This window comes from Podarcis vaucheri, assembly GCF_965113315.1.
Source record: "Podarcis vaucheri genome assembly, chromosome: 18".
In the NCBI taxonomy this organism is placed as follows: Eukaryota; Metazoa; Chordata; class Lepidosauria; order Squamata; family Lacertidae; genus Podarcis; species Podarcis vaucheri.
Genome location: NC_138756.1, coordinates 6,555,908 through 6,572,423, shown reverse-complemented (window position 1 = coordinate 6,572,423; position 16,516 = coordinate 6,555,908). Strand labels below are relative to the sequence as shown.

Here is a 16,516-nt window from a genome sequence, read left to right as displayed (position 1 = left end):
GTTGACGTCCCCCCGTCACGTGACGCGGGCGGCTCTTCCCTTTCTTCTTCCCTCCCCCCGCCCCTCCCTCCACCTGTTCCCGGCGCGTTGGATGCTGGATAGCCAAGATGGCGGCGGAGCTGGTGGAGGCGAAAGTGAGTGAGTGAAAGAGGAGAGGGAGGGAGGGGAGGGAGGGAGAGGAGAAGCGGGGGTCCGAAGGGGCGCCCCGTCCCCCCCCTCACTGAGGTATGTTTTTTTTGGGGGGGGGACCCTCTGAATCTCTGCCCAAGGGAGGGGCACCTGAGGAGGGAGGGGCGTGGCTAAAGGGGAGGGGCAGCCAGAAGCCCCGCCCCCTCGTCCCGAGGGAGGGGGCGGCCTCCCCACCCCCCTCCAGGGACGACCCCCCTCACCAATCCCCTCCCACTCTCACATCCCCCCTCTCCCTACCTGCTGCTTTTTTCCCACCCCCACCTTCAAGACAGCCCTCCCCTCCCCCCATGCCAGAGAAGACCCTCCCCATTTCCTCTAAACCCCCCCCCAAGAGGGTTTGTTTGTCTGTCTGTTTGTTCACATGCCTTTTATCTCGCCCTCCCTTTGGGGCACCTTTTGACAGCCAGGAGGAGTTGCCACCAACCCTGCAAGGTGGATTTTTTTTTGGGGGGGGGACTGTTTGTTTGGAGCTGATTTAATCCTGATTGGTGCGTGTGTTGAAAGCGTAAACAAAACAAAAACACAACAGCAAAGTGCGATCTTACGCAGGTCTTGCTCAGAAAGTAAGCGCCCCTTGGGTTCAGGAGGGTGGTGTTAAAGGTGAGGTAAAGGGACCCCTGGCCATTAGGTCCAGTCGTGACCGACTCTGGGGTTGCGGCGCTCATCTCGCTTTATTGGCCGAAGGAGCTGGCGTACAGCTTCCAGGTCATGTGGCCAGCATGACTAAGCCGCTTCTGGCGAACCAGAGCAGCGCATGGAAACGCCGTTTATCTTCCCGCCAGAGCGGTACCTATTTATCTACTTGCACTTTGACTTGCTTTTGAACTGCTAGGTTGGCAGGTGGTGGGACTGAGCAACGGGAGCTCACCCCATCGCAGGGATTCGAACCGCCGACCTTCTGATTGGCAAGTCCTAGGCTCTGTGGTTTAACCCACAGCACCACCCATGTCCCATTGGGGGTGGTGTTACTCGCTGGTTAAGTCACCTGGAATAGCAGCTTGGCAATTGTATACAGTGGTACCTCGAGTTAAGTACTTAATTCGTTCCGGAGGTCCGTTCTTAACCTGAAACTGTTCTTAACCTGAAGCACCGCTTTAGCTAATGTGGCCTCCTGCTGCTGCTGTGCTGCTGGAGCACAGTTTCTGTTCTCATACTGAAGCAAAGTTCTTAACCTGAAGCACTATTTCTGGGTTAGCGGAGTCTGTAACCTGAAGCGTATGTAACCTGAGGTACCACTGTACATGCCTAATTGGAAATCGCTGGACTTCTAGGTAAGGGTTGCAGTCTCCGCCTGCTGCGCAGCGAACATGGGCACCCACCGAGTGTGGCGGTACCTTTTAGAAAGTGAAACAGGTTTATTCTGCTTGAAGCACGTTTGTGAACTGGATTTGTCAGGTGTTGGCTCTCTCCTGACAGATATTTATTGTGCATACATGTGTGTGTGTTTATTTGTTAATTTGAAACCTTAGCTGTTTTAATGGAGGAGGGAGAATCTGAAACATTTAACAGATCAACACATCTCTTAGCCGTTCCCTTGTTTACCTTGTATATGCACACATGTGGATAATAACAGAAAAAGCTATAAATGCATTTCTGTGGCACATAAGGGCTCTGCTGGATCAATCCATGTCCCATCTGGTCCAGAATCCTATTCTCACATGGCCAGCCAGATGCTACGATGGGGGGCCGGAGTGCAACTGCAACTCTCCTCTACCTGAACTGGCATTCAGAGGCATACGGTTTGTGGCCATGGAGGTAGGGCATAGCTGTCATGGCTAGTAGATGCTGATAGCCTTATCTTCTATGTAATTAGACACTTAAGTCACAAAACCACCTGCCAAAATGGAATTTCTGTGAGATACTTTAAGGCTCCTTCTCTGTGTGTTCTGTATTGTTAAGTTGAACCATGCAGAGCCAGTTGTGAAACCAATGGACACCTTAGATAGCAAGCAAAGTCATGTATAAAGGTAAAGGGACCCCTGGCCATTAAGTCCAGTCGTGGCCGACTCTGGGGTTGCGGCGCTCATCTCGCTTTCTTGGCCGAGGCAGCCGGCGTACAGCTTCCGGGTCATGTGGCCAGCATGACTAAGCCGCTTCTGGCGGACCAGAGCAGCGCACGGAAACGCTGTTTACCTTCCCGCCGGAGTGGTACCTATTTATTTACTTGCACTTTGACGTGCTTTTGAACTGCTAGGTTGGCAGGAGCAGGGACCGAGCAACGGGAGCTCACCCCATTGCAGGGATTCAAACCGCCATCCTTCTGATCAACAAGTCCTAGGCTCTGTGGTTTAACCCACAGCGCCACCCGCGTCCCAAAGTCATGTTTAGGAAGCCACAATTATAAGTTCTGCCATTTGTTTTAATGATTGTACTTTTACTTTACAAGAGTAGATCTGGCTTGTTTCGTGAATATTCAGAAACAAAGACTTTAGGGTAGTTAACTTCTTTGAGCGAATTTGGAATGGCTGGCTTCCAGTTTTTTTTCCAGTAAGATGTGGACACAAACTGGGAAGTCTTCAGTTGAAACCTTGAATTTCCACGCACTTACGTATTTGTTACTTATTTAGAGCACTTTTATCTCTCCTGAAGACATCTGGCTTACTAGAAGTACATGTAAAAAGGATCTAGGGGTCTTGGTGGACCACAAGCTTAACATGAGACTGCAGTGTGATGCAGCAGCAAAAAAGGCTAATGCCGTTTTAGGCTGCATCAACAGAAGTATAGTGTCTAGATCAGGGGTCTGCAACCCGCGGCTTCGGAGCCGCATGCGGCTCTTTTACACCTTTGCCGCGGCTCCGGGGCGGATACTAGCGAGGGGAGGAAGCGCATTGTGCGCCCCAACACTCCCCACTGTGGTGGGCACTGTACTGGCTGTGATGTTGCATGGGGGCAGTGTGTGCGTTAGTCACGCACCGTCCCAACGTCACCTTCCCGCCCACTGTCAGATCAGAGGGCAGCGGCGCGCATGCTTTAAATGTCACAATGGTTTTGCGGCTCCCAGGTTTTTTTTTTTCCTTCGGAAATGGGTCCAAGTGGCTCTTTTTGTCTTAAAGGTTGCAGACCCCTGGTCTAGATCAAGGGAAGTCATAGTACCACTCTATTCTGCCTTGGTCAGGCTACACTTGGAGTACTGTGTCTAATTCTGGGCACCACAATTTAAGAAGGATGTTGACAAGCTGGAATGTGTGCAGAGGAGGGCAACCGAGGTGGTCAGGGGTCTGGAAACTAAGCCTTATGAGGAGCACTTGAAGGAGCTGGGTATGTTTAGCGTGGCAAAGAGGAAACCGAGAGGAGATATGATAGACATCTTCAAATATTTCAAGGGCTGTCACACGGAGGAGGGAGCATGCTTGTTTTCTCCTGCTTTGGAGGGTAGGACTTGAACCAGTGGCTTCAAGTTGCAAGGAAGGAGATTCCCACTAAACATTCGAAAAAAAACTTTCTGACAGTAAGAGCTGTTCAGCAGTGGAACAGACTCCCACGAGAAGTGGCGGACTCTCCTTCCTTGGAGGTTTTCAAGCAGAGGTTGGATGGCTATCTGTCATGGATGCTTTAGCCGAGATTCCTGCGTTACAGCGGGTTGGACTAGATGACTCGCGGGGTCCCTTCACCTTGTAAGATTCTATGAGTCTATGAACCATATGAAGCTCCCAGAGCAGCATATAAATTTCAATAATAAGACAACCCCTGGCCTCAGACTCAGAATCTGATAGATGAAACACAAATGGGAAAGGAGTGTGCAAGGGGCTCTTTATCTCAGCTACAGTTAGTGTGAAGGCTGCAAGGAAAGTCTTGCTTCTGTCAGACCCAGCTCTAATAGGGGTGAAATGAGGCTAGCCCATCTCACAGGGCTGCTGTAAGGAGTACAGCATCTTTTAGTGCTATGGAGGCTTGGCGCTCTATAAATGTTAATTATTATTGTAGCAAATGAATATCTGCAGCAGACTCGTCCAGTCTGATACGGACAGCAGCAGATTTTCTCAAACTGGTGTGCATGAGGTGCGACAGGCATCGCTGTCTCCTCGCTCCCTTTTCCGACCCGAGGGCCTTCTGGGAAACCTTCCAAGAGCCACATGCCAATCGCGGGCAGAAGTGGGTGGAGCAACGAATGCAAATTACAGCTTTGTGCAGCAGGGTGCTTCCAGCACACTTTGCTCTATCCGTCATCCAGACAAAGCAAGAGGACACATTCCAGCCAGGCAAAGTCACTCCAGGAAGGGTGCAAAGCAAAGGCTGGTGAGGGTATGTGGCCGGTGGAACGCTCCAAGGCCCAGCTAGAGGGCCCTGGGATGGTTGGATTTGGCACTGAGGAATCCCACCTGCTGCCTCCACTGCCAAGTCCTTGCTTGCTTGCCTGCCTGCCTGCCAATCTATTGCTCTTGTCGTTTTTGCATGGGCTTCCCTTTGCTTGTGCTGTCCTGAGCGGCTGGAGCTTCGGTGGTGCAGCTGTGAAATGGTGGGGTTTGAAGCTTTGAGATTTTAAGGCAGTGGCTGTGAATCGTAATAAGCGGAGACCTACTTTTTAAATTAGTTGGAACAGATAGGCTTTGCTGCTGCTGCTGCTTCTTCTGTTGTTACCGTTAACCAATTTATATACCGCTTTTTAGACACAGATGATGTTCCACAATTTCAGTGCCTTAAAGAGATCTGCGCAGCATTGTCAAACCATAGTGTTTAGCCAAGCCTCCTGTTCAGCACAGGATCTGCAGAAACCTCCAGTGCCTCTCAAGTCAGCCTGTTCCTCATTTAACAACCCTTACTCTAAGAAGGTCCCCCTCATGTTCAGCCAAATCTGTTTCTTTCGTCTTCTGTAAAAGTCTATCAGTATTATTATTTTTAAATCCCCGTATTAAAAGGGCAAAGCAAGTTGCTGGCTCTCATTATTTTTAGCATATGGAGGGCACAACATTTGTTTGCTGCACCTGACTGCTGAGGATTACTTCACGCATCTGATAGAGCCAGCAAAAATCCAGCCCACAATGCCTCTTACGCCCCAAAGTCCTGCAGTAATCATGGAATCATAGAATTGTAAATTTGGGGGGCACCCTGAGAGTCATCTAGTCCACCCCCCCGCAGTGTAGGAATCCTGCCCACAACCATCCCTGGAGTACTAGTTAGGAAGGGTTAGGTGCGTCAGCAGTCTGAGACAGAAAGCATTTTTATTTGCTTATTTGCTGTGGGGGGAGGCATGGTAGCCCAAGGCTATCTCCTCACTTGGTTGCTGAGCTAAAATACAGTCGTACCTCGGAGGTCAAACGCCTTGCGACTCGAACGTTTTGGCTCCCGAACCCTGCAAAGTGAGTGTTCCGGTTTGCGAACGTTCTTTGGAACCCAAACGTCCGACGTGGGTTCCGCGGCTTCCGATTGGCCGCAGGAGCTTCCTGCAGCCAGCCAGAAAACGCGCCTTGGTTCCCGAACATTTTGGAAGCCGAACGGACTTCCGGAACTGATTCCGTTCAACTTCCGAGGTGCCACTGTATTATGTTGCAGAGCTATAGCTTGTTGGCGGAACACCTGCTTTGCACGCAGAAGGTTCTTGTCTGAAATCACGGAGGGCTGCTGTGTAGAGGGTCCTGAGCTACATGGGACCATTGGCTTGACCAGTAGAATGGACTCCCTCAGAAGGCGGTGGGCTATGCTTTGATGGAGGTTTGTAAACGGAGGTTGGATGGCCATCTGTCAGGGATTCTTTAGCTGTGATTCCTTCCTTTCAGATGACCCTTTAAAAGGTGCCTTCCAATCTGATTCTATCACTTTGTACCTCATGCACTTATCAGGGGTCAGCAAACTTTTTCAGCAGGGGGCCGGTCCACTGTCCCTCAGACCTTGTGGGGGCCCGGACTATATTTTGGGGGAAAAATATGAACAAATTCCTATGCCCCACAAATCACCCAGAGATGCATTTTAAATAAAAGGACACGTTCTACTCATGTAAAAACACACTGATTCCCGGACCATCCGCAGGCCGGATTGAGAAGGCGATTGGGCCGGATCCGGCCCCCGGGCCTTAGTTTGCCAACCCATGTCTTAGCTGCTGTGCTGCACCAGCTTTCAGCTTTCATTTTTGATGCTTTAAGAGTGAGGGTGGAGGTAAAGGTAAAGGAACCCCTGACCATTAGGTCCAGTCGTGGCCGACTCTGGGGTTGCGACGCTCATCTCGCTTTATTGGCCAAGGGAGCCGCCGTACAGCTTCCGGGTCATGTGGCCAGCAGGACTAAGCCGCTTCTGGCGAACCAGAGCAGCGCACGGAAACGCCGTTTATTTTCCCGCCTGAGCGGTACCTATTTATCTACTTGCACTTTGACGTGCTTTGGAACTGCTAGGTTGGCAGGAGCAGGGACCGCGCAACGGGAGCTCATCCCGCCGCGGGGATTCGAACCGCCGACCTTCTGATCGGCAAGCCCTAGGCTCTGTGGTCTAACCCACAGCGCCATCCTCGTCCCTTACGAGGGTGCAGGTAACAACCCCTATATAAATGGGCATTTTCTGCTGCTAGTATCATTGAATGGCCTTCCCTCTGCCATATGTGAAGGAACATAGGCAGCTGACTTAACCTGTCAGTCCTTGGTTAGTGTAGCTCAGTATTGTCTACACTGACTGGCAGCAGGTCTGTAGGGTTGTAGACAGGAGGCAGAGGCAGCTGCTTTACACATCTTGTGAAGTTTTTGCTCAGGCTTCCCCTGTTTTGGGTGCATGGGCTCCCTTGAATAATTTACTTTTACAGTGGTACCTCGGGTTACATACGCTTCAGGTTACATACGCTTCAGGTTACAGACTCCGCTAACCCAGAAATATTACCTCGGGTTAAGAACTTTGCTTCAGGATGAGAACAGAAATTGTGCTCTGGCAGCACAGCAGCAGCAGGAGGCCCCATTAGCTAAAGTGGTGCTTCAGGTCAAGAACAGTTTCAGGTTAAGAACAGACCTCAGGAATGAATTAAGTACTTAACCCGAGGTACCACTGTATATGTTTTAAATGCTGTTTTACTGCTTTTAGACTCTGTTTTTAAAATATAATACTTGGGGTGTTTTAGACTAGAGGTTTTCGAAACATTAAGAGTTTTATAAACTCTTTAAAACAAACCAGCCGGTTTCAGAGATCACCCTTCGTAGGTTTAGAGCGTCCTTTCCTGTCAGGGAACTGCCATCAGAGGTACGGAAGAAGGAGAGGGTCTCTGATTCTGCAGGGGAAGGTCCAAGCGCTAGAGGGAGACTCAGCTGGGAAGAAGGGGAAGAGAACGAGTGTTAACACCAGGGATCCAGGAGAGCAACGGGACAGGGAGGTGCAGGGGCTCCAGGACTCTTCGTTGGAAGTTAGCGAGGAGAGCCCAAGCACCCCGCTGCCCACGCCCACCCTGCGCAGGAGACTCCCGCGCAGTGAGAGGCGGAGACGATTGGGCGTCAAACAACTCTTATGTTGGCAATGCTTTAAGAAACGCCCACAGACAGATTCTACGAGTGACTAAGGGCAGCCACGCAAATATGGGCTGCGCAGTCCGGAGGGTTTAACCAGGCAATCCGATGCTCAAACGGAGCAGGATTACGCACAAGTAACTCCCAACCATTATATTTCCCATTCAGCGTTTGCGATTCGGGCTGCAGGAATCGTCCCAAGTTCTGAGTCGCTTTCTTTGGCTTCACGTCTTTGGCCCGCCAAGGTGGCATCTTTAGGATCTGCAGAGAGAGTTGTTTTCTTGACTCTCGAGTGATCAAGTGCCCCAACCCCGCCTGGCCTGCCACTGTGTTTGTGGTTGGCATGTGCAAGTTGTGACTCAGCTGCCTGCCATCCATGTATGGCAAGCACACACATACACACACACACACCCCGCTGCCACCCTCAGCGCTTGATAAACCTGGTTTCGCTCCCAGGCCGCAAAACAAGAAGTACCATTGAGTCCTTGGCAGGTTCTGCTTGCTGGAGGTGGGCTGCAATTTGGCTTCCTGGTCCACATGCTGTGTTGTTTTAACCAGCGAAATATCTTCCCGTTTGTAAGTGCTGGAGCACCGCCTGTATTCCTTCACTTGCCCTCCTCGCTGCTTTGGTAACTCGGTTGTGCAGGTCCGTTTGCACTGGAGGGTGGAGGGTACGGTTGGCAGATGCCCCTGGTGTTTCTCTTGTGAAAGAACAACACTGGCAGACGTCTGAAGCAGCGACAAAGGAGGATTTGCTGCACCAGCCCTACTCCGAGGAATAATAATAATAATTTTTTATTTATACCCCGCCCTCCCCAGCCAAGGCCGGGCTCAGAGCGGCTTACAAGCAATAATAAAAACAAGTTGAATGATTACAACTTAAAAACAACATTAAAATACAACATTAAAATATTAAAATGTAGCCTCATCGCAGGAGGAGAAGGAAAAGAAAAAAGAAAGAGAGGGAGGGAATCAAATTGGCTCCGTTCTCAACCTGAAACTGTTCTTAACCTGAAGCACCACTTTAGCTAATGGGGCCTCCTGCTGCCGCTGCACAATTTCTGTTCTCATCCTGAAGCAAAGTTCTTAACCCGTGGTACTGTTTCTGGGTTAGCGGAGTCTGTAATCTGAAGCGCCTGTAACCTGAAGCATCTGTAACCTGAGGTACCACTGTACTGCTCCTCAGTGAGGCCAAACTTAGATTCACAAAATGCAATGCAGGAATATGCGGCAGTCCCATACGGGGATCAAACCTGCGACCTTGGTGTTATCAGCACCACGTTCTCACCAACCAGAGGCTTGGAGCGACTGGAATGGGAAAGGGTCCAGGCTGCCATTGGCTCCCTGGGCTGTTTTTCAAGCTGCGGTTGCCTGGGAAACCGTAGCACACCCAAGCTTTAACTTGGGTAGGCAATGTGAACGCAGGAGGGTGTTGACGATGGTTGGCCAACTGGCAATTCCGCCCTCTGTTTTTCCTTGGTTTCCTCAACCCAGGAGCTTGCCACTTACCATGTGTAAGGCTCGTCCCCAGTTTGGTTTGGCAGGTGCAGGATCTGGGCAGAGCCGGCCCACCCATGAGGCAAAGTGCAGCAAGCGCCTCAGGTGGCAGGATCCATGGGGGCAGCAGATCCCGAAGTGTATCTGTATTCCCCCCTCATTCCTGACCTTCACTCACCCCTTCTCCCACACCCATTTTCTGGTTTGCCTCGGGTGCCAAAATCCCTTGGGCTGGGTCTGGAGTGAGGTCATCACCCTATGCCAGTTGTTCTACCACAGAGGCTGGATTTTTGGCCACAAGGGCGTGAGCGTCAAGGGGGCAGTAAGCCACCAGAATGCAGATACACCACCCACTGACCTTTGGGACCTGCGGCTAACGCTTTAAAGCAGGGGAAAGTTCTGGAATTCCACCGTGTGCTTTTCGAACTCGTTTCCACGAGGGCAAGCGACTTGGTTTCGTTGAAATAGAGGCAGGAGTAAACATACAGTGCTGGGATGACTCTCCACCACCAGACACACACGTGTTTGCTTGTAGGTAGCAAGATGTAACTGGTGTGGGGTGAGAGGAAGGGTGTTTTCTTACCTGCCTTGCGCGGATCGGCTTCCAATAGCCCTGCCTCCATTGCCTTGTGATGGTGGGGCACCTCTGTGAAGTGGGGAGGTCCCAGGGGTTGTGGGTGCCTTCCCCAAACCTGATTGGCCCCTGCGAGAAGGAGTTTGCTGGAGCGAATGCATTCTCACCTTGATCCAACCCACTCTGTCCTTTGTAACATTGTGCATGGCACAGAGCAGAGAGGCAGAGGGAAACTGGGTGTAAGGTAGCTTCTGATGTTCCTGCTTAAATCAGCCTTTTGTTCGGAACCATGAGGACTGGAATCTTAGTTCATTTCAGAGAGAAGGATTGGAGCACCGTGTAGAGCGTGTGTTGCATTGCGTACATATTCAGAAAGCCACTGCCAATCACTGTTGACAATGCTGGTGTAGGTGGACAAATGGTTTGACTCCTAAGCAGTGCTTTTTTCTAAAAAAAATGTTTAGGGGTACTCTTAATTTCCTGCTCAAATTCAATACTGCCCCTCAATGAGGCGAAACTTAGATTCACAAAATGTTTAGGGGTATGCGTACCCCCAGAAAAAAGCACTGCTCTTAAGTACTGACGGACAATCGTTCCTATACAGTGGTACCTCGGGTTACATACGCTTCAGGTTACATACGCTTCAGGTTACAGACTCCGCTAACCCAGAAATAGTGCTTCAGGTTAAGAACTTTGCTTCAGGATGAGAACAGAAATCGTGCTCCGGTGGCGTGGCAGCAACAGGAGGCCCCATTAGCTAAAGTGGTGCTTCAGGTTAAGGACAGTTTCAGGTTAAGTACGGACCTCCGGAATGAATTAAGTACTTAACCCGAGGTACCACTGTATTTTGAATGTGGGCAGCTCTGTACCTGCCCCTTCCTGAGTTTGCAGAAAACACAGAAGAATAAAGAAAACGTACAACCTTTTTGTTATAACCATGATACTTGACCCTAAACGCTTTCCCCATATGTTCTGTTCTGTGGCATAAAATTGTGTGTGTGGGGGGTGTAAATAAATGTATAATGGTCTTTGCAAATGTATAATAATGCTATAACCACAATACATTTGTAATGGTATTCAGAATAAATACAGCCATGGGCAAAGCAGCACGGCAAGAGGAAGGCTGGTTAATAATTCCTTCCTTGAGTTGGGGTTACCTAAGCCAGATCCTGCCCCATAAACAGTGCTTTGATTTATTCGCTATCTTTGACTTCAAATGTCTGTCTGTCTGTCTGTCTGTCTGCCCTCCCTCTCCGCCCGCAGAACATGGTGATGAGTTTCCGAGTCTCGGACCTTCAGATGTTGCTCGGGTTCGTCGGCCGGAGCAAGAGCGGCTTGAAACACGAACTGGTGACCCGGGCCTTGCAGCTGGTCCAGTTTGACTGCAGCCCGGAACTGTTCAAAAAGATCAAGGAGATTTACGAGACGCGCTACGCCAAGCTCTCCGATGCAGGGCAGATTCCGCAGCAACAGCAGCAGCAGGCGCCCCAGCACAGACCTCCCCAGGAAACCCTCTCCATCCATTCCTCCTACGACCGCAGCAGCAACGCGGTGGCCAGGACTGCTCTCTCCACCGCCAACATTGACTATCCCTCCCTCTACGGGAAGTACTTAAACGGACTGGGGCGGTTACCCGTCAAACCGGCAAAGCCCGAGGTTCAGCTGGTGAAGCTCCCCTTCTACAGCATTTTGGACGAACTCCTGAAGCCCACCGAGCTCGGTGAGTTGGGTGGGCGGGATTGGGATGGCCCTGGATGGCTGGGACGTTGCCTCGTCCCACCTTTGCAGGTGGCCGGTTTGCTCATGGCAGCTGGCTTCTTCTTCTTCTTCTGCTTGCGTGCACAGGCCCTAACCCAGGGGTCAGCAAACTTTTTCAGCAGGGGGCTGGTCCACTGCCCCTCAGACCTTGTGGGGGGCGGACTGTATTTTGAAAAAAAATAAATGAACGAATTCCTATGCCCCACCATAACCCAGAGATGCATTTTAAATAAAAGCGCACATTCTACTCGTGTAAAAACACCAGGCAGGCCCCACAATAACCCAGAGAAGCATTTTAAATACAGTGGTGCCCCGCAAGACGAATGCCTCGCAAGACGGAAAACTCGCTAGATGAAAGAGTTTTCCGTTTTAGAGGTGCTTCGCAAAACGAATTTCCTATGGGCTTGCTTCGCAAGACGACAATGTCTTGCGAGTTCCTGCTGGTTTTTTCCCCTCCCCCCCTTTTCTAAGCCGCTAAGCCACTTATCAGCTGATCCGATCAGCAGATAAGCCGCTAAAAACTGCTAATAGTGCTAATCCGCTAATCCGTCAATGGGCTTGCTTCGCAAGACGAAAAAACCGCTAGACGAAGAGAATCGCAGAACGGATTCTTTTCGTCTTGCGAGGCACCACTGTAAAAGGGCACATTCTACTCATGTAAAAACATCAGGCAGGCCCCGCGAATAACCCAGAGATGCATTTTAAATAAAAGGGCACATTCTACTCATGTATAAACACTCTGATTCCTGGACCGTCCGTGAGCCGGATTTAGAAGGCGGTTGGGCCAGATCCGGCCCCCCGGCCTTTGTTTCCCTACCCATGCCCTAATCCTTACTGTCTGAAACCTTACAGCATTAGAAACTTAGATATATAACCTAGGCTCCAACTGGCTCCTTCAACCAAGGTTACGGTTGCCAAAACGGAATGTCTAGTTGCCGTTTTGGGGCAAGATGGCTCTGAAGTTTTATTTTTCAAGTGATGGACTGGACTGCGATTGATTATCAGTTAAAATACCTGGCTCGTTCAGATTGCAGCCTCGTTGAAGAGCTTTGAGAACTGAAAGAAGAAAAGTCACTCGATCCAGGGACATTCCGCTTATATATTGGCCTATTCCGACCTCTTTTTCTTAATGGCGACGTGGACCATTTGTAACGTAGGAATGTTCTTCACAACTGTGTGCAGGGCAGTGGGGTGGGGTAAGCGAAAACAATTAATTATAACGTCGTTCCGTGCCCTTGCTCGGGCTGCACAGGCAAAGCATTTTGGTTCCTGAAATTCGTTTCAGTTGTACAGATAAAATAGAACGGATAGAATTCTATAGGGTGTGGTGTTAGTGTGTGAAAGCAGTCCAAATCCAATGGTCCCCAGATAGTGGAGATGTCGGACGCCATCCTGGCACCCAGGTATCTTCACTCTGTTGCAAGCGGTTGAAAGCCACGTTCAAAATGGCTAATTTCGAACACTGCTTGGGGAGCTGTAGCCAGTCAGTATAGTAAAAATCTTACCTAGATGGACCCAGTGGTTTGGATCGGTGTTAGGCAGCGTCCTGTGTCCCTAAACACCAGTGGTTAATCACCTTTCTTCTTGAGCACTAATTGCAATACCCTTGGAAGATAGAAAGACATGATAGACTTTCGTAGAACCATAGAATTGTTGCTGGCGGTGGGAAGAAAAGCCCTTGTCCCCCCCCCCCCAGCCTTCAGAAGAGGTTGGGGGACAGACTGTCCCCGGACCTGGTCTGAAGGCGGTTTCCATAGGAACGCATTGATTGATTTTCAATGCATTCCTATGGGAAACCGTGCTTCGCAAGACGAAAAACTCGCAAGAAGAAAAAACTTGCGGAACGAATTAATTCCGTCTTGCGAGGCACCACTGTACAATCAAAGCAGGAGAGTTGAGTCGGAAGGTCAGGAAAATGCTTGTCTAAACAGGGAGCGGTCAAGAGCCCAAGGGTCAGACGTTCAGCAGGGAGGACATTCCACAACACTGGCGCCACCACTGTCAAAGCCTGACTCCGTGTTACCACAGTAGTCTTGCCTAGTGCCCTGCTGTTGCTGTTGGATTTACATTGCCCTGACCACTCTCTTGATGTGAGTTGCAGTCCAGAACCACTTGGAGGCACCAGGTTGGAGGAGACTGAAATGCGCCAGTGGTCGGATTCGGCATAAGGCAGTTGATTGGTCTGCAGATAACTTTCTGAATCGCCCCTTAAGGCTAAGAGGTTGGATGTCTCAGAAGGCTTCTTAGCTGTTTATTGTTCCTTCCCACCCCTTCTCTTAAGAATTGCTGTTGTATCGTCACGCTGAATTGGGTGCCGTCTGGAAGCTACTTGTGGTCTTGTGATATTTACTTGATCTCAATTAAAGGTATCATGTCCCTCTCCCTGTTCTTGGTTGTCTCCTCTCCCACGCTGAATTAATATGACTGTCTGCATCTTTCTGCCTGCAGATTTGTTTTGCATGCAGTGGTAACTTGGTTCTTGAACTGAATCCTCCGTTCCGGGAGTCCGTCCGACTCCCAAAACGGTTTGAAAACAAAGGCGCGGCTTCTGATGGGCTGCAGGAGCTTCCTGCGCTCAATCGGAAGCTGCGCCAGATGTTCGGCTTCCAAAAAACGTTTGGAAACTTGAACGGTCACTTCCGGGTTCGTGGGAGCCGATTTGTTCAGTGGCCAAGCCGTTCAAGTACCAACGTACCCCTGTATTTATATCCCACTTTTCGGGCAGAAGAAACCCGCCGCCCCCCCCCCCAAACATGGCTCTCAGCAGTTGCCATTCAATCATATTAACGGAGCGGTATCTCTTGTCGAAGGCAGAGGGTCCGCTGGGTGTTGGAACTGGGGTTTCAAGGGATGATTGCGGGGCGGGGGCATCTCCCAATTCGTTTCCCCCTGTGGTGAAAAATTCACGTGCGTAAAGGTTTGCAGCAAAGTGGCTGAGGCAACGCCAGTGTTTTGATTGCAGGAGGAGCTGAGAGCCCTGCATGTCCTCTGAGAAATTATTTGTTGCTCTGACTCCAAAAACGTGCTGGGCTCTCTGAGACGGGTTGTGCGAGGGATTCCACGTGAACACATGAGAGCCCTGTTGCGTTCAGCTGAGCGGAGTGCATAAATCATACGCACAACCTCCCGGTGCAGCTGCAGATATGATTTTAGGCTGCTGTTGATAGAACCACAAAACCCCAAGTTATGGAGATTACTGGCTTGTCTTCAGCTAAGTTCCATCCCCCTAGCAAATACAGTGGTGCCTCGCAAGACGAAAAGAATCCGTTCTGTGATTCTCTTCGTCTAGCGGTTTTTTCGTCTTGCGAAGCAAGCCCATTGACGGATTAGCGGATTAGTGCTATTAGCGGCTTTTAGCGGCTTATCTGCGAGGCATTCGTCTTGCGGGGCACCACTGTATCTGAAGGGCTGTCACATAGAGGAAGGTGCAAGCTTGTTTTTTCCTGCTCTGGAGGGCAGGACTCGAACCCATGGCTTCAAGTTACAAGACAGGCGATGCTGTTTGACAACAGAGCGAACTCCATCGGAAGGTGGCGGACTCTCCTTCCTTGGAGGTTGGATGGCCATCTGTCGCGGATGCTTTAGTTGTGGCATGCACCCTTCGTTAAATAGAACACTTGCAGGAAGGCTGTTCACCTTCATAGAAAGCGTTGTTGCTTACAATCCCTGCAGCTTGCAGTGGAAAAGTCCTTAAAACATTTAGATAAATCTTGCTGTATGAATCCCCCCCCCCCAGTTTTTGAAGTCCTTCTGAAAGACAGGAGGCAACCCAAAAGCTTGCAAAGAAGCTCATGGTTTCTCTTTCTCCCCCCCCCCCGCCACTGTGCCCCCCCCATGAGGCTGCAGTTCAGGGATTTGGCAAGCCTTGAGCAGATTTTGGTTCTGTTGCATAAGACTGCTTCGGAGAGAGGGCCAGTTTTCTGCTCCGTTTGTCTCCCTCCTCGAGGCCGCCTGCTTGCTTGACCTCCTTCTCTGTTCCCTGTGTGCAGTCCCGCAGAACAACGAGAAGCTACAGGAGAGCCCGTGTGTCTTTGCCCTGACGCCGAGGCAAGTGGAGCTCATCAGAAATTCCAGGTATTCTGCTGGGGTCCCTAGCCTTTCCCTATCTGGTTTCCCCTTTGACCGGAGACTTCCTGTTTCCCTGCTAGGGTTTTTACCTGGGTTAAGCCTTTCTCCAGGTCTCGCGAGCTGGCATCTGGAGCCGGTGGGCAGGCAACACCCCGCAGCTGACCCTCGGGCATTGTCCTGAGAGTGGGACCCCTTTGCTATGGCTGCATCTTGTGACATTTGTTCCAAAGTGCGTTTGAGTTAACTGTCCCACATTCAAGTGACAAACCCTCCAGCAGAGCTTTTGGGCTCTAGTCTGCAAATTGGGAATGAACAACGTCAGAGAACAGAATCTAAGCTGAAAAACCAAAATTCTTGTGTCCCCGCTGAAAAATCCTGGGGTCGGTCTTGGGTTTATTACTCTTGCGATAAATGTTTCCCTTCTCTGTGAACACAGACGCTTAACCCGGAGGGGATGTTTGTCTTGTTTTCATTTGGCAGGGAGCTGCAACCAGGTGTGAGATCGGTCCAGGTAGTCCTCAGGTAAGTCTGAACGCTGCGGCTGCTAATTAAAGCCCCTGAGATGGGGGCAGCGGGTGGGGTGGGGGGAGGAATATTACAAAAGCCAGGCAGTGGCGTCATCGGAAGAGATCCTCGGCTGACAAACTTGCAAGCGGCTTCCCTGCATAGCGGTTCCCTGGGCCCCAGTCTCCCTCTCCTAACGCGAAGCTCCTTCTAATTCGCAAGGTCGCAGCTTGCCTGCGCATCTGCTTGTTTTCCATGGCCACTCCTGATCACGAGGAAGAGCCTTGAGCTTTTGAAGGTGACGGCTAGGTTTCCAAGAGACCGGGGCTGCTTCCGTACAGTGCATTGAAGTCACATGGCTTCCCCCCCAGAGAATCCTACAAGCCGCAGTTTGTCAAGGTTTCTGGGAGGTGTAGCTGTGTGGTGGGCAAACTACAGTTCACAGGGTTATTTTTTGCAGTGTACGCAGCCTGGGGCACAGGCCTCTGATACATTTGCAGAGGCTAATTCAGTC

At 50.6% G+C, this 16,516-nt stretch overlaps 1 protein-coding gene across 2 annotated transcripts in view; it reads left to right on the top strand.

Moving 5' to 3' along the window:
• Positions 1–62: 62 nt before the first annotated feature.
• PIAS4 (protein inhibitor of activated STAT 4) overlaps positions 63–16,516 on the top strand; it is a 33,471-nt gene continuing 17,017 nt past the window's right edge. Inside the window, exons 1-4 of one of the 2 annotated variants that reach the window (XM_082206475.1) lie at positions 63–134; positions 10,936–11,392; positions 15,420–15,504; positions 15,979–16,020. In XM_082206475.1, the coding sequence (XP_082062601.1) occupies positions 108–134; positions 10,936–11,392; positions 15,420–15,504; positions 15,979–16,020 (611 nt within the window). In that variant the 5' untranslated portion in view covers positions 63–107. Of the gene's footprint in view, positions 139–10,935; positions 11,393–15,419; positions 15,505–15,978; positions 16,021–16,516 lie in introns of both variants that reach the window. The other variant, XM_082206476.1, reaches the window with a different exon arrangement.